At 35.8% G+C, this 24746-nt stretch overlaps 1 protein-coding gene across 3 annotated transcripts in view; it reads left to right on the forward strand.

The window, feature by feature from the left end:
* The window catches only part of COMMD10 (COMM domain containing 10), a 212669-nt gene that overhangs the window by 22003 nt on the left and 165920 nt on the right, over positions 1 to 24746 (forward strand). For all 3 annotated transcript variants that reach the window (XM_054511188.2, XM_045891298.3, XM_045891307.3), the window contains exon 5: positions 14325 to 14435. In XM_054511188.2, the coding sequence (XP_054367163.1) occupies positions 14325 to 14435 (111 nt within the window). The remainder of the gene's footprint in view (positions 1 to 14324; positions 14436 to 24746) is intronic.

A 24746-nucleotide genomic window follows, 5' to 3' on the forward strand; every position in this document is an offset into this window, starting at 1 on the left:
TGGCATGATTTTGGTTGCTCCTACAAATGGGATTGTGGTTTTGATATTTTCTAGTTGTTTCTAATATCTTGAAATACCGTGAAATACCGTTGATTTTTCATAAGAATCTTGTGTGCCATAACTTTCCTAAAATCATGCACTAGTTTCTGAGCTTTTTAGTAGGTTACTTGAGATTTTCTACATATATGATGTCATGTTACATCAAAATTGTTTTTGTACATGTTTGTTTTCATCACTAGACTTGGAACTTTGAGGACAGAGATAGTGAATTTATTCATTTTTTATGTTACCAGAACCTAAGATGGTATAAAAGGCAGATCCATAGTTCTTGGCTTTTCTTCTTTCTGGCTGCTTTTTGTAGTCGTGTTTGCTACTTTCTCCTCATTTCCACACTTTTGCATAGTACCAGGACTCAGTCCCTGGTTCTCTTCTATTTTCTTTTATATTTTCCCTGGCAACTTCATCTAGGTATCAGGGTTTAAATGCTAGTTTATGAAAATTTTTTTCTCTAGGCCTGGGCCTGCCTACTTGATAATTTTATTGGATGTCTAATAGGCATCTCAGACTTAACACTAAAAAAATAAATAAACTGATCCTTGGATCGTTCCTCTTGAAACTATTTCTGTAGTTCTTCTGTTTCAGTTAATGGTAACTTTGGTGTTTTTGTTTTTGTTTTTCTCCATTTGCACAAGCCAGTCTTTATATCATTTGCCATTGTTATTTAAAAATGAATAGAAAACCAGGATGAAACGTCTGATTCTTTTGGTAAGAAGTGGAGGTTTCTTAAACTTAATGGAATTTACATAAAGACAGGCATCATTAGTATCCTGAAAGCACCAAGTTTTTTCTCAAATTGGATACTTGTTGTGTTTAGGCTGATATCTGTGTATATAATACTTAAGAAAACCACATACATAAAATGCTGGAAATTGAAGATTTGTCTTAATCCTAAGATATTACTTGTTATTAGCCATTGGGTGAGGGGACTTTGTTATGTTTTGAGTTTTAGGTACTCCTCCGGTTAGGACAAAAGTAGGGAACCACTTGCATTTCTTCTATTAAATTGCTTTGTAATTTAATCACATTTGTAGTGTTATTCTGTTTGCAGATTCATTCTGAGTTCCACACGAGACGTTTTAGAATGCAACATTGTAAGTTGGGCACAACCAGCTTGAAAATGGGGAATAAAATTTGGGATCTCCTGGAGAGTCTCCAAATGATAGACTGTGTAACATTTTGCTAATTTGATTAATGAATCTTTTTGAGCTGATTATAAGTACCTTCTTCATAGCTGATAGCATTTTCTTTCCAAAGAAGGTAAAAAATTGAGCAATAGCCATCTGTATACTCTTACTGGTACATAGAACATTTCCAGTGAAATGTACTCCTAAATTGGTGGTGTCATCTTGTGTCCTTTGGCCTCTATTGCTTGAGGAAATAAATCTCCATACATTAAAATGGAAATAGTGGAAACTTCTCTGTTTTAGACAAATGTAAAAATTACTCTATCATTTTAAACAAAGATTAATTGCATATACATACATATACCCATGCTATTATTGAGAGATCATGAATATGACCTTTTATATATTCAGAAATTGATTTTCCCAGCAGGTATTGCTTTCTTGGTGATACATATTTATAATGAGAAATGCTTCAAAGAAGCTAACCTTATTAAACATGTTACATTGAATTGAAAAACTCCCTTTTCCCCTGTGTGAAAGATGTGAAAGAAGTTCTTATCTCATGCTTTATTTTTATATGTGTAATTTTTGGAAACAAAGAATATGGAAAAGCCACTTAGAATTACAGGGACCTTGTAGAGCAGTAGGTTTTCTTTAAATGCCATAATCTTGTACCTAAGAATGAGGTGTAAATACGAATTTAGCAGAATTTCCATAATTATTTACATTTATTAATCATCTTTCTCCTTTTCTTCATGCTGTTCCGCTTTTAAGTGAATTAGCCTTTTGATAATGATAGATATACACGCAGTAGGAAGAAGTAATACAAAGAGATCCCATGTACACTTCACCCAGTTTCTTCCAGTGATAACATCTTGCATAACTACAGTACAACATCACAAGCAGGACAGTAACATTCACAAAATCAAGATATAGAACATTTTCATTACCACAACGTTCTCTCATGTTACCTTTTTTTTTTTTGGTCTCATGTTACCTTATATGGCCATACCCTCTTCCCTTTCATGCCCACCCACGCCTTTCAGGTAACCATTAATTTCTTCTGTATTTCTATAGTTTCTGTGATTTCAAGAAGTATAATATATATGGAATCATGCAGTATGCAGTGTTCTGGGGTTGACTTTTTTTTCCAGTTACGATAATTCTCTGGGTATTCATTCTGATTGTTAGAGGGTTTTGTTTTGTTTGTTGAGAGATAGAGGTGGGGGGAGGGACTGAGAGAGGCAGAGAGAGAATCACAAGCAGACTCCTCCCTGAGCGCAGAGCCCAACACGGGGCTTGATCTCACAATTCTGAGATCATGACCTGAGCTGAAATCAAGAGTCAGACGCTTAAGCAACTGAGCCACCCAAGCTCCCCTCTGGTTGTTAGAGGTATTAAATGTTCATTCCTTTTTATTGTTATGTAGTATTCCCTGGTATATACATAAAACAGATTATTTAAGCACTTAGCTTTTGAAAGGTATCGGAGTTGTTTTCAGTTTTTGTTGGTTACAAATGAAGTTGCCGTAGACATTTGTGTTTAGGTTCTTGCATGAACATAAGTATTTATTTCTCTTGAACAAATACGAGTGCAGTTGCTGGGTGGTATGGTAGTTATATGTTTAGTTTTTAAGAAACTCTCCAACAGTTTTCCAGAATGGCTATATCATTTTGCATTCTCATCAGCAGTGTATGAAGGATCCACTTCCTCTGCATCCTTTGCAGCATTTGGAATTGTCACTATTTTTTATTGTAATTGTTCTGATAGGTGTGCAGTGAAATCTCATTGTGGCTTTAATTTGCATTTCTTGGATAACTAATGATGTTGAACATTTTTTCTTATATTTATTTTGCCATCTGTATATCCTCTTCAGGGAGATGTCTCTGTGCCTTTTGCACATTTTCTAATTGGATTACTTCTTTTTTTTTTTTCTTTTTTTTTATTCTTATGTTAATCCCCATACATTACATCATTAGTTTTAGATGAAGTGTTCCATGATTCATTGTTTGTGCATAACACCCAGTGCTCCATGCAGAATGTGCCCTCCTCAATACCCACCACCAGGCTAACCCATCCTCCCACCCCTCTCCCCTCTAGAACCCTGTTTGTTTTTCAGAGTCCATCGTCTCTCATGGTTCGTCTACCCCTCCGATTTCCCCCGCTTCATTCTTCCCCTCCCGCTACCTTCTTCTTCTTCTTTTTTTTTCTTAACATATATTGCATTATTTGTTTCAGAGGTACAGATCTGAGATTCAACAGTCTTGCACAATTCACAGCGCTTACCAGAGCACATACCCTCTCCAGTGTCTATCACCCAGTCCCCCCATCCCTCCCACCCCACCCCCCACTCCAACAACACTCAGTTTGTTTCCTGCGATTAAGAATTTAATTGGATTACTTCTTAAAAAAAAAAAAAAACAACTATTACATTTTGAGGGTTGTTTTTATATTTTAGAGACGTAGCCTTTCAGATATGTGGTTTGCAAATGTTTTCTTCCAGTCTGTAGTTTGACTTTTCATCCTCTTAATTAGGGTCATTTGCAGAGCAAAAATTTTTCATTTTATTGAAGACCAATTTATCAATTTTTCTTGGAATGGATTTTGCTTTTGCTGTCGTGTCTCAGAACTTTTTCCCTTGCCCTAGACCATTTAAGCACTCTTGGCTTAGTTGTTTTTCTTTTTCCTAAAAAATTTGTAGTTTTATATTTTTTATTTATGTCCATGATCCCCCTTTTTTTTTTTTAAAGATTGTTTATTTATTTGAGAGAGAGTGAGAAAGAGAGAGCATGAGTAGGGGGAAGGGTAGAGAGAGAAGCAGACTCCCCGCTGTGTGGGGAGCTCAGTGTGGGACTTGATCCCAAGACCCTGGCACCATGACCTGAGCCAAAGGCAGACACTTAACTGACTGAGCCACCCAGGCGCCCCCATGATCCCTTTTGAATTAATTTTTACATAAAGTGTGTGAGTTGGTTGAGGTTAATTATTTTGCCTGTGGTGCCTGAGATTCTTAGATCCTTGATTTGAGATTTTTCCTCTTTTCAAATTTAAGTATTTGGTACTTTAAGTTTTCTTCTCAGCATTGCTTTAGCTGTATCCCACAAACTTTGATATGTTGTGTTTTTTATTTTCAAGTAGTTCAATGTATATTTGGGTTTTCCTTGAGACTCAGTGATTATTTAAAAGTGTGTTGTTTAGTTTCTAAGTGTTTGGAGGTTTTCCTCTTTCTGTTAATTGATTTCTAGTTTAGTACTATTGTGATTAGAAAACACATCCTATGTGATTTCAGTTATTTTTATTTGTTAAGGCATATGTTTTATGGCCCATAATATGGTCTATCTTGGTATACATTTTGTGGGTGTTTGAAAAGAATATGTGTTCTGCTGTTGTTGAGCAAAGTGTTCTACAAATATCAGTTAGATTTTTTGGTTGATGATGTTGAATTCTTTAAAGCCTTGCTGATTTTCTGTCTAGTTACTCTATCAGTTGTTGAGAAACAAGTTTTGAAGTCTCTAACTATAGTTGTGGATTTGTCTAGTTCTTTTAGTTCTGTCAATTTTTGCTTGACATATATTGCAGCTCAAAGACCTTTAGCGTTGTTATGTCTTGGTGTATTGATCCTTTTATTGTTATTTAATGTCCTTCTCTGTCTCGGATAATTTTATAGCCCTCTCTGCTTTGTTTTGATTAATGTTTGCATGATATATCTTTTTCCATCATTTAACTTTCAAACTGCCCATGTCATTATCTTCAAAGTATTTTTCTCCAGACAGCATGTAGTTGTGTCATTTTTAAAAAATTGAGATCCGGGCGCCTGTGTGGCTCAGTCGTTAAGCGTCTGCCTTCGGCTCAGGTCATGATCCCAGGGTCCTGGGATCGAGTCCCACATCGGGCTCCCTGCTCAGCGGGAAGCCTGTTTCTCCCTCTCCCACTCCCCCTGCTTGTGTTCCCTCTCTCGCTGTGTCTCTCTCTGTCAAATAAATAAATAAAATCTTTAATAAAAAAAAATAATAAAAAATTGAGATCCAATTGGCCTATAACATTATATCCATTTCAGGTGTGTAATGATTCAGTATTTGTCTATCTTGTGAAGTAATCACTATAGTAAGTCTAGTTAACGTCCATCACCACACATAGTTAGCATTTGTTTTTCTTGTGAAGAGAGCTTTTAAGATATACTCTCAATGAAGGTGGGGAGATCGGAGGCGAACCATGAGAGACTACGGACTCTGAGAAACAGACTGAGGGTTCTGGGGGTGGTGGTGGGGGGATGGGTTATCCTGGTGATGGGTATTAAAGAGGGCACGCACTGAATGGAGCACTGGGTGTTATACGCAACCGATGAATCATGGAACACTGCATCAAAAACTAATGATGTAATGTATGGTGATTAACATAATGTAATAAAAAAAAAAAGATACATTCCCTCAGCTACTTTCAAACATGATATAGTAGTATTAACTGCAGTCACCATGCTGTACGTTATATCTCTAAGACACACTTATTTGCTAACTGCAGGTTTGTGCCTTTTGATCACCTTCATTCATTTCACCCACCTCCCTCCCGCCACGGCCCTCCACCTCTGGCAACCACCAGTCTTTTCTTTGTAGCACTGGGTTTGGTGGTGGTTGTTGTTTTTAGATCCCACATATAAGTGAGGTCATGTGGTGTGTCTTTCTGAGTCTGACTTACTTCACTTTGTATAATGCCCTCAGAGTTCACCCATGTTGTTGCAAATGGCAGGATTTCCTTCTTTTTTGTGGTAGAACAGTGTTCCTCTGTGTGTGTGTGTGTGTGTGTGTGTGTCTCACTTTCTTTAGCCATTCATTGGTCTGTGGACACAGGGAGATCCCTGTGTTCCATTGATCTATGTGTTTGTTTTCACATCTTGGCTCTTGTAAATAGTACTGCAGTGAACACGGGGTTGTGGGTGTCTTCTTGAGTCCGTGTTTTCAGACAAATATCCAGAGCTGGGATTGCTGGATCCTATGGTAGTTCTATTTTTAATTTTTTGAGGAACCTCCATATTGTTTTCCATGGCAGCGATAGCAGTTTACATTCTCATCAACAGTACACAACGGTTCCCTTTTCTCCACATCCTCACCAACGCTTATTATTTCTTGTGTTTTGATAGTCATTCCCACAGGTGTGAGGTCATACCCCATTGTGGTTTTGACCTGTATTTCCCTGGTGATTACTGATGTTGAGTGCCTTTACATGATGTACCTGTTGGCCATATGTATGTCTTCTTTGGAAAAATGTCTGTTCTTATCTCTGCTCATTTTTAAAACAGATTGTTCATTTTTTTGCAGTTGAGTTTTCTTTTCTTTTTTTTTTTTTTAAAGATTTTTTTTATTTATTTGAGAGAGAGAATGAGATAGAGAGAGAGAGAGCATGAGATGGGGGAGGGTCAGAGGGAGAAGCAGACCCCCTGCTGAGCAGGGAGCCCGATGCGGGACTCGATCCTGGGACTCCAGGATCATGACCTGAGCTGAAGGCAGTCGCCCAACCAACTGAGCCACCCAGGCGCCCTGCAGTTGAGTTTTCTGAGTTCTTTATATATTTTGGATATTAACCCCTTATCAGATATATGATTTGCAAATATTTTCTCCCATTTGGTGGGTTGTGTTTTCATTTTGTTGATGGTTTCCTTTGCTGTGTGTAAGATTTTTGGTTTTAGTCCCACTAGTATATTTTTGCTTGTGTTACATTTGCTTTTGGTAAAATTCCTCACCAAGAGTAATGTCAAGGAGCTTACCATTATGTTTTCTTCTAGGAGTTTTAGGTTTCAGGTCTTATGTTCAAGTCTTTAATTTATTTTGAGTTAGTTTTTGTGTGTGGTGTAAGATAGCACTCCAGTTTCATTCTTTTGAATGGGCTGTTCAGTTTTCCCAACACTGTTTATTGAAGAGATTGGCCTTTCTCCGTTGTATATTTTTGGCTTCTTTGTTGTAAATCAGTTGACCATGTATGTGTGGACTTGTTTCTGGACTTTCTTTTGTGTTCCATTGATCTGTGTTTGTTTCTATGCCAATACCATGTTTCAATTACTATAACTTAGTAATAGAGTTTGAAATCAGGAAGCATGTTGCCTCCAGCTTTGTTCTTTCTCAAGATTACTTTGGCTATTTGGAGTCTTCTCTGGTTCCATACAAATTTTGGGATTGTTTGTTCTATTTCTGTGAAAAATACCATTGAAATTTTGATAGGGAATGCAGTGAATTTATAGATTGCTTGGGTAGGATGGACATTTTAACAATATTAATTCTTCCAATCCACAAGCATGGAATATTTTTCCATATATTTGTGTCTTCATTTCCTTTCATCAGTGTCTTGTGATTTTCAGCATACGGGTCTTTCACCTCCTTGGTTAAATTTATTCCTAGGTATTTTATTCTTTTGATGCAATTGTAAATGGGATTGTCTTCTTATTTTTCTTTCTGATAGTTCATTATTAGTGTATAGAATTCAATAAACTTTTGTATGTTGATTTCGTATCATACAGCTTTACTGAATTCATTTATTAATTCCAAGAGCTATTTGGTGGAGTTGTTAGGATTTTCTATATATAAAATCTTGTCATTTGCACTGGCAGTTTTACATATTCCTTTCTGATTTGGATGCTAATTATTATTTTTTCTTGCCTAATTGCTCTGGCTAGGACTTCCAATATTTTGTTGAGTAAAAGTGGCAACAGTTGCCATCCTTGTCTTGTTCTTGACCTTAGAGGAAAAGCATTCAACTTTTCACCATTGAGAACAATGTTAGCTGTGGGCTTGACATATCTGGCCTTTATTATGTTGAGGTATGTTCCCCTTATACCCAGTCTTTTGAGAGTTATTTTGTTTTGTTTTTATCATAAATGGATGTTTAATTTTGTCAGATGCTTTTTCTGCATCCGTTGAGATAATCATATGATTTTTATATTTGATTTTCTTAATGTGGTATGGCACAATGATTGATTTGTGGATGTTGAACCATCCTTGCATCCTTGGAATAAATCCCACTTGATCATGGTGTATGGTCCTTCTAATGTATTTTTGAATTTGGTTTGGTAATACTTTGTTGAGGATTTCTGCATCAATGTTTATCAAGGATATTGGCCTGCAATTTTCTTTTCTTGTGGCACCCTTGTCTGGTTTTTGTATTGATAATGGTGGCCTTGTAAAATGAGTTTGGAAGTGTTCTCTCAACTTTTGTTTTTGGGAAGAATTTGAGAAGGATTGGTGTTCATTCTTCTGTAAATATTTGGTAGAATTCACCAGTGAAGCCATCTGGTCCTGGACTTTTGTTTGTTGGGAGATTTTTGATTAGTGATCCAATCTCCTTATTAGGAATTTGTTCAGATTTTCTTTCTTTTCTTTTCTTTCTTTCTTTTTTTTTTTGCGATTCAATCTTGGTAGGTTGTATGTTTTTTTTTTTTTTTTAAAGATTTTATTTATTTATTTGACAGAGAGAGCAAGAGCAGGAACACAAGCAGGGAGAGTGGGAGAGGGAGAAGCAGGCTTCCCACTGAGCAGGGAGCCCAATGTGGGGCTCGATCCCAGGACCCTAAGGCAGACACTTAAGGACTGAGCCACCCAGGCGCCCTGGTAGGTTGTATGTTTCCAAGAATTTATCCGTTTCTTGTAGGTTGTCCAGTTTGTTGGCATGTAATTGTTCATAGTATTCTTTTACGGTCTTTTGGATTTCTGTGGTATTAGTTATAATGTCTCCTCTTTCATTTCTGATTTTATTTGATTCTTTTCTCCCCTGCCCCCTTTTTTTTTGGTGAGTCTAGCTAAAGGTTTGTTAATTTTTGTTTATCCTTTCAAAAGAAAGTTAGCTCTTAGTTTGATCTTTTTTTATTGTATTTTTAGTTTCTGTTTATTTCTAATATTTGCTTTTTTCCATCTCTCTACTTACATTGGGTTTTGTTTGCTCTTTTTCTAGCTAAGGTGTAAATTTGGGTTGTTTGAGATTTTTTTTGTTTCTTGATGTGCAGGCACTTATCGATATGAATCTTAGAACTGCTTTTGTGGCATCCCATAAATTTTGGTATGCTGTATTTTCAATTTCATTTGTTTCAAAGTAGTTCTTCTGGTTCTCTTTGATTTCTTTTTTATTGCATGGCTGCTAACATTGTATTATGTTTTGGTTCTCCAAAATCTATGTCCTTTTTTTTTTCCTTATAGAGCCCTCAGATAGTTGTTCTTTGTATTTTATTGAGAGATTGTAGATAGATTTTTTTTTTTTTTTTTTTTAGGTGCATAGTCCTTGATAACAGAAGTCACTGTTTCTTAAATTAGGAACTTCATAGAATTAAGTAGATTTAGAGGAAAAAATCATCAAAGTCAGAAGTGGTTAAGAAAAAATTTGTGGAGCAAGTATTTAGCTAAGCTTTACAAATAGGCTTATGTTCTTATATGAAACATTAAGTCAACTGCCTAATTTTTGTATTTCATTAGAGTAAATAGAGGTGTATAGGTTCTGTAATGAGCCATACAGAAATGAAATTTCTGCTTATGGTATTTTCTAGTTATAAAGTAAATGGTGGCTTACAGCAATAGAATATAGATCGTGTTTTCTATTTTAGCAGTTACAGCTCTAATTTTATGTGTTTTCATGATTTATTATGATAAATAATAAAATGTTTCATGAATACCTACACACATAGTTCCTAAAACTCATTCAGTATTTCTGAGCAGTATTTTTCTAACTATAGATAGCCTGAGATATTAGTGGTTTAGTGGGTAATGAAATCAGTTTAGAGGGTTTTTCAAGTAGCATTTTCAAAATGAAACATAATAAAGCTTGTTAAAGAACAGGGCTCCAGGTAAAAATTTTTCTGTGGAACTTTGGGATATGTATATCCGTTTGCAACATAAAAAGTATTTCTTATACTGTATTGTATGGTCCAAACAGTTTTTAGAGCACCCCACTAGTTAAAATCTGGTATAAAACTTTACATTTTCTTTTTCCATTTAAAAGGGCTAATATAATCATAATTTTGGCTGATTTTTGTATGAGCTTAGAATTGTGGTTTACTTTCACTTATGAGAATTTAAGCTTATGTTGAGGTCATTACATGGAAATATGAGATAGAATGAAGTGATATATATATATATATATATATATATGTATTTTTTTTAAGTCATTGTATTTTGAACTGACATCTTAGTAATGTCAGGTAAGAAGTAATGCTAGTGAGATGTGTAAAAACTATCATTTAAACAGTTTGGCTTCGGTTGAAAAACATTAAAAATATCAGTGTCTTATTTTTCTTGTGTTTTTTTTTTTTTTTTTTTAAAGACTTTATTTATCTATTTGAGACAGAGAGAATGAGAGAGAGAGAGCACATGAGAGGGGGGAGGGTCAGAGGGAGAAGCAGGCTCCCCGCCGAGCAGGGAGCCTGATGCGGGACTTGATCCTGGGACTCCAGGATCATGACCTGAGCCGAAGGCAGTTGCTTAACCAACTGAGACACCCAGGCGCCCTTTTTCTTGTGTTTTATGTTATTTTGGTGACATTTAAATCTAGGATGTTGATTACGATATAAGGACTCTCAGATTTAAATCTGTATGAAATAAGAAAAATATTAAAATGGTTCCTGGTATTTTATTTATTTATTTTTTTTAAGATTTTATTTATTTATTTGACAGAGAGAGACACAGCGAGAGAGGGACACAAGCAGGGGGAGTGGGAGAGGGAGAAGCAGGCTTCCCTCCAGAGCAGGGAGCCAGATGCGGGGCTCGATCCCAGGACCCTGGGATCATGACCTGAGCTGAAGGCAGACACTTAACGACTGAGCCACCCAGGCGCCCAAGGTTCCTGGTATTTTAATATACAAGTGTCTGCTGTACGCAAGGCAAATTTTATTTTAAATAGAAGCAAATATAGTCAAGCTAATAGAAGTCAAAATTCTATACTAGATTTTCTTGTTTTATATGTAATTAAAATATTGATGACCATTGTATTTGTTTCTTAGTTATGAGTCGCCAAGGAATAATGATTCGATAGTATACTATACAATTTTCACCTATGCAGGGGGATTTTGCTTACTTACTCATATTTCTGTTACTAGTGCCGATTAGAGACACAGCCAATAATACCGTGGTATGTTATAAACAATTTAAGGAGTTACTTCTTTCTCCGCTTTTCTTTGTTTTTTTAGGACAGTTATGTTTTTTTGTTTTTTTTTTTAAAAGATTTTATTTGTTTATTTGAGAGAGAATGAGATAGAGAGAGAGCATGAGAGGGGGGAGGGTCAGAGGGAGAAGGAGACTCCCTGCTGAGCAGGGAGCCCGATGCGGGACTCGATCCTGGAACTCCAGGATCATGACCTGAGCTGAAGGCAGTCGCTTAACCAACTGAGCCACCCAGGCGTCCCTAGGACATTTATGTTTTTGAAGCGTATGTGTCACTTATTTTTCATGACGTTCCTCAATTTTTCTTTTTCTTTTGTTTCTTCATAATCAAATTAAGGTTATGATTTCTTGGCTAAAAAGGTACATAAATGGTTGTGGTCTTGTATCACACCTAGAGACACATGATGTTTGCCGCTTTTGGGCGATACCAATTTTGATCTCTGGTTAAGATCTTTGTTTTCTTCACTGCAAAATGACTATTTTTGTTTTGTAACTAGTAAGCAGTTGTGGGTGGAAACTTTGTGACTGCATTTCAAACCAAACTTCCCTGCCTAAGTTTAGTATCCATTGATGATTTTTAATTGAATCAATTTCTTAGAATTTTTTATTTTGATTTTTATGTAATTTTAAACTTAGAGAAAAATTGCAATAATAATATAAGGAACTTTTATATATTCTTTGTTTCCAATTCACCAATTATTTACATTTTACCCATTTAAGCTGTAAAATGAGTATGAGTCCCTGTCTCAAGTAGTGTTGATTTTCTTTGTCTCCTAGTTTCACTGTAAAGGGTTTATTTGTTTTCTTATTATTATTACTGTGTGTAGTTGTATTTTTTTATAATTCTAGTTCTTTCTGTGTTCCCTCTTCATTTAAGGTTTCTGAATACTGATCATTTTCTGAGAAATTTTATGTGTGGGTGTGGGTATGTGCATATAATACATATGAACTTAGCAATTCTATTTACTTTTTAAATTACTCTTTAAAATGGGCATGGGACAAATATTTTTCAGTCACAAAGTTCCATAGAAAAGGCTCTGGAATTTAAGAAAGCCAACCCACCAACTCTTTTAGTCATGACTCTTAAAAATTACCTTTCCTTGTGAGTATTCTTTGATTCATTTCAATTCAGTTCAGTTCATTTAAATTCAATTCAATTCAACAGATATAGAGTGTCTAATGTATCTAAAAGATACTGTAGAAAAAAATCAGGTATTAAAAAGCCTTTAATTTATAATGCTTTGCAGTTTCCAAAACACCTTTGAATACACATTTTCTTCATTGTTATTACCAATAACTCAGGAAAGTAGATAGTTCAGATAGATTTATTCCCATTTTATATGAAGAAATTGAGGTCTTGAAAGATGGTGACTTAACCATAGTCCCTTAGCTAGTGAGTGACAGCTGAAGCATGAACCAAAGCATAAGCTCAGGGCTCTTGTAGATTTTCCTTTACCACTTTTATGCATCGGCTAAGGATACATTAATTTATGCAAATTTCTGGCCACAACGAGGGTGTGTTTTTATTTAGTCACTTAATATTTATTTTAAGTGCTTCAGGGGCTGGGATAGGATCAGTAAAATAAGATCAAGACAGTATCTCATAGGTTCATATGAGTAAGGTGCTTTTCAATTAAGGCAGTGACCTGTATCAAAATGCTTGGAGTGGTTACAGCATGCTTTTTCTTGCTTCATTGGTGGGTCTGTTGCACATGACCGTTGGAAGTAGTGGTGGGCTGGGATTAGAGACTCTGATTACTGTGATCCGTGAGTCAGATCGGTATGCTCAGGATCTTTACTTAATTAACATGCACCATCAAATTGATGTTTTCCTTATGGCATTGTGGAATATGTCCATGCAACATCTTCCCTCTTTTTACCCATTACCCTTCAAAGGTTCAGTGCCAGAAAGAACAGTACTGTATCTTTATTTTCTCATCACATCCTCTCTCGAATAGATCTTACTTTCATTGCTCTCTTTCCAATTTGGCTCTGAGTCACTGCTGTGATTCTAGCTGTTGAACAGTCTTTCAAGTTAGCAGTTAGCATTCTGGTTAAGTAAAAATTGTCATGAGGCTGCCATTCTTACCAGTGTAGCTAGGGTAGTTTTATTAAATCAGTTATTAGGGCCCTGTTGTCAGAGCGTATAACAATTGCATGTCACAGTCCTCCCTAAATATTGATACTTGAGATTTACTGGAAATTAAATCTAAAACTTTATTATACTTCTAGTTCTGAGGTTAGAGAAACCAATCGTCTGTCAAGTTCAATAAAGCCACATTTGTGCTGTTTAATATTTTAAAAGAAAACTTAAACTGTTGTAGTCTGTCTTTACTGTTTTTGCCTTACCTGATTAAATTTTGCTGTTGTGTTAATTAATAAGTTCAAAGGAAATGTTCTAATTAATTTCTGTCATAACTGGGAACCATAATAAGTTAGAGTACTTTGGAAAGCATGATAACACCTGCTCACTAGTAAATATCGGTTCTTTTTCTGGCTCTTTTCCAGTCCTACTGTGTCTTAATGTGTGAACCTCTTACCATCTGGGTACTTCAGTTTTCCTCTAAATTTAAACAAACAAAAAGTCTTACCTGTATTCTACCTAATACAGTTTTGAAAGATAATGGGAGGTCATTGAAGTGCTAGTTAAAATCGCTAACTATTTAAAAATCGTTGGCTTTAAATATATACTATCTTTAAAAAGTAATTTACTACTTAAAAACCATTGACTCTTTTAGTGTACTTCATTGCTTAGTCTAAGACCTCTATTTTTAGAATACAGTGTATTTGAAGACCAGGCTTTATTGTTGAATTTGACAGGCATGGCACAAGGCCAGTGTAATGAGCCCAAAGGGAGAATTTGCAGGATATGCAGGTTGAAGGAGCCCTGGGACTGACTTTCTACTAAGTCCAGGCTACCCGTGTTCATTCCCGTGGATGGGAGATTTGCTTAAAGTTGACTGTTGTCTTCCTTCTGTACCATCTGATTCCAATCTGCACTTGTCTTTTATAGCTCGAGACGGTCGGATGGCAGCTTAACCTTCAGATGGCTCACTCTGCTCAAGCGAAACTGAAATCTCCTCAGGCTGTATTACAGCTAGGAGTGAGCAATGAAGATTCAAAGGTAAGAACTGGTATCTCATTGAAATGTATATGTTGTTTACTAGGTCTTGTACTTTATTGTTAGCAGGGTCTTTGCCCTCTGGATTGAAAATTTAAACACAATTAAATAAGGATTAATGAATTGTCAGCTCTTTATTTGTGACAGTTTTTGATACTAGACTGATTTATCACTTTATTATTCATTTGAAGCAATGTCTTGCAGGCTACCTTTCTTGCAAGAGCTTTTCATAATGTCTCCTTTTAAATTCTGCAATGGGAAAACTTGGTACTGCCAGATAAAAGTCAGATATTTAATGATTCAGGTATTTGTGGATATTTCCGGGTGTTTTAAGCTGCATACATATGGTGGAGGGAATACTGTTGTCTAGCCAATGCCTGGATTATGAAGGTAACATGAGTTGTATTTGTGTGCATGTCTTTAAATCCCAATTCTTGCAAAATAGAATTTTGGATTCATTTTTTACCTCATGGTGATTTCTCCTTAGTGTTAATTTCAGGAAGCTTGAACATGTTATCAAGTTTAAAGAATTGGCATGAAGTATTTTCTTTACTGTAGCATTTAGAGAAACATATATTTAAGATATCAATAAAAGCTGTTTGTTGTATTTTTGTCGTAATTGGTTATGTTTCTAAGATAGATAAAGGGGAGTGACTTTTCCCCCTAAATGAGGAGACTTTACTTCATTTTAAGACCAATAAAACAGAGGTGAGAGTGAGGTAGGAAGATCTGAGGAAGGAGAGATTACTATGCCTGGATGTGATCAGAGAAGGGCGGGAGAATGTTACTGGTTATAACGGGCACTGAAGGAGGGAGTGTTACTCCTTCTTTGTTAGAACTGTCATTATGCAGTATATCATAGACATTTTTGTCTTCCGTAAGAACCGGGACCAATACCTAGCCCACGTTCCATGTCTGTAAAATTTTAGGCAATTGAGTTGGGTCTCACTGCATATCATTTATTAATTCATTGCAGTGTTTCAAAAGTATTTCATTTCACACATTTTACGTTAATATAATATAAATAATAATATGTAAAATAATATAAATTTAGTGGTTAAGAGTTGAACTGACTGGTATATATATTCTGGAATTTAGTAGCAGTGTAGCTTGGGGTAATTTACTTAATTAATCTTTATGAGTGTCAGTTTCTTCACCTATAAAATGGGGATAATATTACCTGTCTCATGGGGTTTATATGAAGAGTGGAGACCCAGCGTATGTAGTGCTTAGTTCAATGCCTGGTATTAGGTAAATGCTCAAAAATGCAGGCTACCACCACCACCACCATCATCGTCATCAATAAAATGTTTTTTGGCCATTGAATAAATAAATGTCTTTGTTTTAAACTAAAGCTGACAGTAAACTTTTTTACTGATGGAGTTAACCTTTTCCCTTTCTTTGCCTTCTTCCCCTCTTTTATTTCTTGATTGTGATTTTCATATTTAGGCGAACTGGGAATTGGGGAGGCAAGGGACAGCCTGGAAAGTCCTTTTTTTCTTCCCATGAACTAGGTAGGGAAGGCAGTCCTTTAGGTTTAGCATAATGATCTGGAACTCCCTGGTGTAGACTGGGACTATTGTGAGTGAAGACACACGTATGTACCTGTGTGCGTCGTATATACGTACACATGCATCCATTCTCTAAGGGGCCATAGCCCTTGACTGTTGCACTTCTCATGGCTACCGTACGTTATGTCTCAGTAGCTAAATGCAGTTTATAGTTGGGACGGATACTATTTTGACCATATATTGGGTATACTTTAAGTATCATGGTTTAGGCAATGCTTGACTTTGGGATGCATGACTCCTCCCAGCTCCTTTATTATGTCTTCAAAATATGTTTATATGTCAGTTATAATTTTAGGCAGTAGGAGGGAATGAGTAATGCTTCTAGTAAAGGAGTCATGTTTTTAATTTGTATTATTCAGAAAATCTCCACAGTTGTAAAATTCAACTCATTGGAGATAGAGACTTGACTACATTAGATTTTCCTGCGCATTGCTAGTTTGAAATTTTGAATGGACTTTTGGTTACCCTTACAACCTGTAGAGCTGGAGGACCATTTTCATCGGCAGACAGACCCCTGGGAAGAAGAGCAGCACCACCCAAAAGCAAAGGATACTTTCGGGGCACCTGGGTGGCTCAGTCGGTTAAGCCTTTCACTCAGGTCATGATCCCAAGGGCCTGGGATCGAGCCCCACGTCGGGCTCCCTGCTCAGCGGGGAGCCTGCTTCTCCCTCTCCCTCTGTGCTCTCTCTTGCTCACTCTCAAATAAATAAATAAGATCTTAAAAAAAATAAAGGATATTTTCATTTTGTATGCAGACTTAAGTCAACCTCTTTGTCTGTATTGCTTATTTTCCCTATAGCACTGTGGGGATTTGGCCCCTGTTTGTTATGTCTGCTAAACAGGAGACACTTAATGAAGTGTCTACCCCCTGTCAGCCCGGACAGACACTTGCCATCTCCAAGTGATGTGTGTCCTAGCTCTAAGGAACAGTTGACTAGCACACCCCTGTTCTTTCATTGAGCTGCTGCTGGGAAGCATACTTTTTTTTTTTTTTTAAATCTCTCTTTTTGTATGACTGGGTACTCTGTTCTTTGCACTTGAATGAGAGTTTGGGAATTCTTGACAGGTTGAAATATTAGGTGAAAGGAATGGGAATATGGAGCATGTTTTAAAAACCAAGTTTGTTAAAAGAAGGCAGAGCTTTTATTCAAAGAACCATGAAAAGCTAAGTGGTTAATTTATGATGCGAAGTATCTTAGAATACAGTTGCCATATGATGAAATTGGCATTCGTTTAAAACAGGAAGCATTAAATAAAATTCTTTTAAGTGTTCATGACACAGGGCAGTTATCCTGAAAATATACATGCATTAAAATAATTCTGAGAGGATTAGTCAGTAAATATTATGAGAGAGACTATTCTTGATGGTGTTTATTTTTGAGCTGCTGAACTGAAAACTTCCTGTAATTCACCAAAGTGTGTGGTTTCTAAAAATCTTTCTTCTCATTCACTTCCAACATACACATGAAAAGTGTAGCCTGCAGTGAAGTTTTAATTGCTATCACATTAGATAGCATTGTTGTAATGGTCTCCTTTCTCTTGGAACTTTCTTGTCTCAAGGCTTTCCTGTTTTGCTGCTAATTTTATCATGAAAACTGGATGATTGTAGCTTTTCCTACGGTATTTTGATATATATTCTAGTTGTTTGCAGTTAATTGTCTTAGTATTTGTCTACTGCATTTAGCAGAGTAAGATTATTTTTCTGTTCCGAGATACCTCTAAATGAGAATTTTTTTTTTCTTTTTGGTTTATTTCGTTAGAGGGCAGTAGAGCTCTTTGCTTATCTAACCTCTGGCATTTACAGTGTTATTTGAAGTAACATTCAAAATAATGTGTGAAATCAGTGTGTCCTAGCTCTAAGGAACAGTTGTGGGAAATGCTAAGTGTTCACATTTCTAATCTGTATATAACAATAGGGTGCTCTTGTTTCCATCAACGAAATTAATGCCTATTAATCAGATAGGTACAGAACAAATAAATGAAATCATTATGATTTCATTGTTTGTTAATTTCTTTATGATTATTTGCCAAAATGCAATTTATTAAAAAGCCTTTAACACTATTGACATTTTTGTTACATTCTGTCACTTGTATTAATTTCTGTATGAGAAAAGAGAACAAAATAATCCCCAAGATAGTTGAATGACTCTAATAAGTTATATAGTGTAACTAGTTCCAGGCTAATCATAGACAGTTGAAATTTTTTTATTTATAGAGAACAGCAGTTTTATACTTAACAAACGTTGGTAATTTTGAATACTCAAAGCACTTTAACTTTGAATATTCTTAAAACACTGAAATATTTAAATTTTGCTGTAAAGCGTGCATTATTGCATTTTCCCCAGTAACTTTGCATTTATATCCTGTTTTGTTAGTACAGTGGTTCTAAATTTTTTTGGTACATCTTTTAAGAAAGAATCTTTGTGTTTCATTCTTTTCTTCTTTTGAAACAACTGGGATAAAAATCACCTTGAAAGGGTACTGTCATTTATCTTAATGTTAAGTTGGATTATGCTCGGGTTGCACAGGGTACTTTATGGATGGGTAATTATGATTTCAGGTGAATTTAGGACTTTCAGTACCAATTTTTTGAGTTAGAGACCTTTATTCTTATCTCCAAAGTGGATGGCAGATTCTATTTAGAGTGAAGAAAAACGAGGGAAAACCCTGTTTTAGTGCTTACTTTGTGCTAGGCATGATATCTCCTCCATTATTTAAACTACTTCTTTCGGGTGTGAAGTCTTATTATTATCCTTATTTTATAAAAAGATGGAGAAATGGAAACACATACACATTAAATTATTCCCTCAGGTTATATGACCAAAAAACAGTAGAACTAGGATTTGAAACCAGACAATTTTACTTCAGAGCCCTGTGCTTTATTCATTGCTAAGATACTGTATCTTTTTGCTTATTTAATAATTTAGTAGTTGATCCTGTAATATGTATATATGTTTGAGGGTGCTGAAAGCTGTTCTTCTTTTTTTAATTAATTAATTTACTTGAGAGAGAGAGAGAAGGAGGAGCGGAGGGAGAGGGAGAGAGAATCCCAGGCAGACTCCATGCTGAGCGTGGAGCCTGACAAGGGGCTTGATCCCAGGACCCAGAGGTCACGACCGGAGCGGAAACCCAGAGTCAGGCGCTTAACCCACCGTGCCACTCGGGCACCCTAAAAGCTGTTCTCATATGCAATTATTGTTTTATTGGTGGTGGTGGTGGTTCTCCATAAAGTGATAGGTATATGGATTCTCAATTTCCTTTTCTTTTTCTTTGATTAAGTTGAAATAATTTTACACCTTAAGTGAATGCGAGATACTACAAAACACTTTCACATAGTAAAGTTACTTGTTTCGATGTTAGTTCAGTAGAGGCTCCATTTCACTAACACAGTTCACTGTAACAGGCACATGGCATCATTGATGTTAATACCTTATGAACCAAGAAATAGGCTGCATCATTAAAAAGAAAACATCCTTAGATCTGTTTATGACAGGTATCTTAGTAAAAGGAAAATACATATGTTGTTCAAATTATGAACTCTTGTATTAGAAATTTAAAGTATTTTGATCTCCTTAAAAGTGATGTTTGTATTGACTGATTTTTGAAGGACCTTCAAAGTTCTCTGAGCTACTCTGATGAACAGGTCTAAATTTTACAAATGTTATATTTTTTACAAATCTGATTCATACAGTGAATAAATTTCAGCATATTCTCTTGAAAATTTCAGTTTATTTTTCTCTTGTATAATAACTGTATATTTATAATGGACATTTTGAAAAATATAGGGGAAAAAAGTCAGTTAAAACCAAGTGTAATTCCAATACCCACAGCACTGTTTGGTTTTGCTATAGGACCTTCCAGTTGTTTTTTTCCTATGGGTCTCTTAACTTATAAGTGATTTTTTAAAAATAGTAATTATATTTGGCCTAGGCATAGGAATTGAGGTTTTATTATTACTGTTCAATACTCAATGTGGTTATGAGAAGATAATCTCATTCATTAGTCAGAATTTTTTTCCATTTTGATGAGAAGCAATTATTACCTTTTCTACATTATGCTCTCTATGATCTGAAGAAACATTCTATAAATTCTTGGGCTTTTTACTCACTGATTTTGATGAGTAATTTTATAAAATGAGCTTTGCCTCCAGCAGTTCTGTATCAAGATACTAATTCTCATTTGTATCATTTGGGATGGTTATTTAGGGTTCAGAAAGTTTTGAAGACAGGTCAGTGGTTTTTCTTCTCAAATGAAATGATCGAAAAATATTGATTTTCTTTTTAAAAAATTGTGGATTTTTTAATTACTTAAGTTGTGTATGTTTATTATAGAAAACTTGAAAATTCCAGAGATATAAAGAGAAACTAATAGATTTACCCCCAGGATGCAGCCAGTGTATTTGACTCTTTTATTTTGGTGTTTATTCTCTTTATTTTGAGAGGGGATCATATGAATTCTTTGATTTTATGTATAACTGCTTTTTTTCACATAACTCTGCAAACCCTTTTCCATATTGCTTCAAACTCACCATGATGTATTTTAAATGACTGCATCGTGCTTTGGCTATGACATACTATGATTTTCTAACAGTTCCTCTATTGTCAGATAATAGGTTTGTTTCCAGTATTTTCCTGTTAATTGTGATAAACATCTTTGTGTATATTGAGTAGATGCTCAACAAACATTTACTGAATGATCGATGAATGAATAAATGAATGAATGAAGCCTCCTTGGTATATAGGGTTATTCCCCAGGAGTATAATTAGTAGATGAAAGGTCTAACCTAAAAAAGAGGTCTTCTTAGTTTCATAAATGGCTTTCCATAATTATTTTGCAAACACACGCAGAAACTCAAAGGTTGCATCCAAAGGATTTAAGAGCTTTTGGAGAAAGGTATAACATTACTATCTCAAATATAGGTTCTTAGATAACTAGTTAATTAATTACTTTGGATAGTTTTAGGAGACCAGTGAAAAGCTCAGGTACTTCTGTAATATTAGAGAGCCCTCTATTTTATAATTTCTGTATTCCAGTAGTGTACAAATTAAACAAGCTTTCGTTATATGTGTTTTATTTTATTATAGAATATGCAGAAGCAATTTGATCAAATACTCCAGAAATTAGAGAAAATACAGACAGCCCTTATTTATGAGATAATTGCCCAGATACTCGGAGAACAAAGTCTGGTTCTTTGGAATTGAATTTATTTAAGTATCCCTAAAGCTTTGTGGCTCTAGTTTTCTGATTCTTAACTTTGTTTTGTATCCTTTTTCATTGTGATCAATTTCTCAATGATAGTGTCCTTCAAGTGTCATGTTTTCTACATAAGAGCAATACAAAATATTTTTCCTCAATTTAGATTATTTTTTTAGTTTTGTGGTCAATTGGACTTTCTAAAAGACTTTATGTTGATGTACCTTGATGTGTTCTGATGATATATTATAGCTCCTTGATATCACAGTGAACCCCCTTGTATCTGTGTGAGAGTGCGCGTGTGTGTGTGCGTGTGTGTGTGTATGTAAACTTTTTTCATATTTCAGGCTCCCTAATGGAAACGCTGCATTTATCCATGATAGGACTTTATAAGCTAAAAAAAAATACTGTTTTGGACACTATCTTTGATAGGTAAAGATAAGCAGAATATACACAATACACAATTAGAGTGTGATAGAATTGAGGATTCATGTGGAGGAAATGATAAAAGAGTCTTGGAGGAGAAAATCCTTTTTAAAAATACTCCAGAAAGTTCATGCATTTCAGAATTAAAATATCATCTTTTTACTAACATTCTTTTTAAAAATGTTGTGGGATTCCAAAGTAGGGAAACAAATAATATCACCCTTGTTTGTCTTTCCTAGCTTTGTAACCTTTTTAACTTTTTATATCCAGAGGCAATTGATAATTATAGTATTTCACAGGCATAATAGAATATATTTAGAAATACCTTTAAATTTTGTTTGATGTATTTTTATGGATTAGAAATGACAGTAATGGAAACCCATGGTTTGAGTATTTTGAAATAAAAGTGTTTACAATGAATTAGACAACTGAGCAAATAAAATGCAGTTTCATAAATTGAATAAGCAGTAACTTTAAATAGCTCAAATTCCATTCAAGAAATATTTATTAAACATTTCCTATGTTAGAGACACTAGACAAGGTATTACTGAGATGGAGAGGTCTTATTTTTCATCATGGAGCTTCTGGTCTAGCAAGCCAGTAAATAGAAGTTTAGTGACTATTACAAAAGAGGAAATATATGGAGCTCTGGAAACTGACAGCAAGGAGTTAGATACTGTGACAGGCGGGGGAGTTTCAGGTGAGGGAAAGAGCACATGAAAAAGTATAGAGACTTATCTTTTGAGGTGTGTGGAGCATGACATAATTGTGATATCCAGGTGGAGATGGTTGGCAATCTGGGGCTTGGGAAAAATTATAGACTAGAAATTGAGATTTGGAAATCATTGAGGTTTAGATTATAGTTTCAATCATAAGAATGGAGGAGATCAATCACTTAGGGACAGAGTATAGAAATTTATGAGTTCCTAAATTTAAAAGGCAAGTAGAGCTTATGACAGTGATTGGGAAGGAGCAGCCAGAGACCAAAGGAAGAACATTTCTTGGAGAGTGAATTATGTCACATGCTGCTAAGAGGTAAAAGAGAAAAAATAAATTACCTAATTTCACCCTCACAGCTATGAATTAGGTACTAATATTTCCCCTAGCTTGCTCAGTGGTTAAATATCATTAACTAGGTTGGGTCCTAGAAAGTGATAGAGCCAAGATTTGAATCCAGGTCCATCTGACTCAATAGCCTGAACTTATAATCACTACTCAGTGGTAAAAAAAAATAAATACAGTGACATGGAGATCAGTGATGATCACTGTCTGGGGCCAGGAGGAGATGTTTAAATGGAAGGCAGGGCAGTATCGAATGCTATTGAGGGGTCAGGAAAGAGAACAGACAAGTGAGTGAGGGATTTGATTCGATGGACTTCTCTGATAACTTTGACAATTGTAATCTCAGTTACATTTGAGAGGAAGTAGAAACCTGATTGGATTAAACTGAGGAGAGAATATGGGGACACGGAGTGAAAGCCACCATCTAAGTAACTCTTTCAAGAAGCACAGAGATAGGATAGTCAGTGTAGGGGGTGTGGATTTAGTGAGTACTGAAGAGAGTGGAGGTTGGTATCCTGCAGATCCCTCGGGGGAAAAATTAATAATGCAGGACAGAGAGGGCTATCATTTCCTTGAGAAAGTGAGAAGCTGGATCCAGAGCACGAATGGAAGGGTTGGACTATGATAGGAGTGGGAACATACGATTTGTTGTAATAGGAAGTAAGGAAGAGTGTGGGTGAGGTAGGTAGTTTTGGGTGTTAGAAGAAAAAATTGGGTCTCTGCTTCTGTTTTCTCCATGCAATCATTCGTTGGGAGAGTGGGTAGGTCCAGGAGGCTTGAGAACAGAGGAGAAAGTATGAAAGAGTATTTTTGGATACGGGGAAAATGAACAAACTAGGTATTTTAGTCTACTTCACTGTGTTGAACGGTGCTGGTTGCCTATTTGAGATTTGTGGCCATGGATTTAAGATGAGAACTGTTAGAAGGTTGCACATTTTTCTTGATCCATTTCTAGTTGCTCTGGTATAGAGATGGAATAGGTGGATAATTGGATTTAATCAGGGTTTCATCTTTGCCCAGTGTTTTCAGATGAGGGGAGAAAGGATGCCCCCCCTGCCCCCGGCCACACACACGGGAGTGATTCTAAATCAGGTCAGGTGGAAAGTGAGGCTATGATGTGTGTTGGGGGTGGGGTGATGGAGAGGAACCAGCTGGAAACAGAGCTAGAACCCTGGGCCATAGCCTCCCTAGAGTAGTTTGTGGTACAGAGGACCCTCAGATGGACACATTAGTTCCAGGATCACTGAGGGACTTTTTCATTTGAATCTTCAGACTTGTATGGCTTGGTCTGGTGTATAGCATATCCTTTAAGAGGGAGAAGTAAGGTAAAACTGAAACCTAATATCTGGTCTTGTCTGAACTTTTACCCCTGCATCCACTTGGAAACTGACGTGGTCCAAATACATGAAGATTTGCTCTGTATCGTAGGGTTCTTAATGTGTGGCCAGTGACTACTCCTTGATCTGTTGCTTCCTTGGTTGACGATATACCCAAGCATCTGGAAAATACTGGAGTAGTTCCTAAGGGGCCGTCTATACCAATGATACTGTAGCTAGAAATCAATTAAAATTGATTTGAACGTTTTATATCTCAATTGAATTTATTGGCTTTTGAACATCATTGGTGATTTTCTGAATTATTTTCTAAATCTAGTATTCTAGTTTTGGGATGGCATTATAAATTTTATTTTATTTTTATATTTTTTAAAGATTTTATTTATTTATTTGTCAGAGAGAGAGAGCACAAGTAGGGTGAGTGGCAGGCCAATGGAGAAGCAGGCTCCCTGCTGAGCAAGGAACCCGATGTGGGATCCGATCCCAGGACCCTGGGATCATGACCTGAGCCGAAGGCAGATGCTTAACTGATTAAGCCACCAAGGCGTCCCCAGTATTATAAATTTTAGATTCAGGACACAGTAAAGATAGCTAGATTAAGTTTTCTTGTGAGTAAATTGCATTGTTGAATATTGAATCAGTCCTAATAATTTTGGCACAAAAAGGAGTTGGAGTTGACAAACACTTTTCTTTCCTGGCCTAGTTCATTTATTTATTTTTAAGATTTT

Source organism: Mirounga angustirostris, unplaced genomic scaffold (assembly GCF_029215605.1).
Source record: "Mirounga angustirostris isolate CCGP_5_RB_7025 unplaced genomic scaffold, mMirAng1.0.hap1 SCAF_7, whole genome shotgun sequence".
In the NCBI taxonomy this organism is placed as follows: Eukaryota; Metazoa; Chordata; class Mammalia; order Carnivora; family Phocidae; genus Mirounga; species Mirounga angustirostris.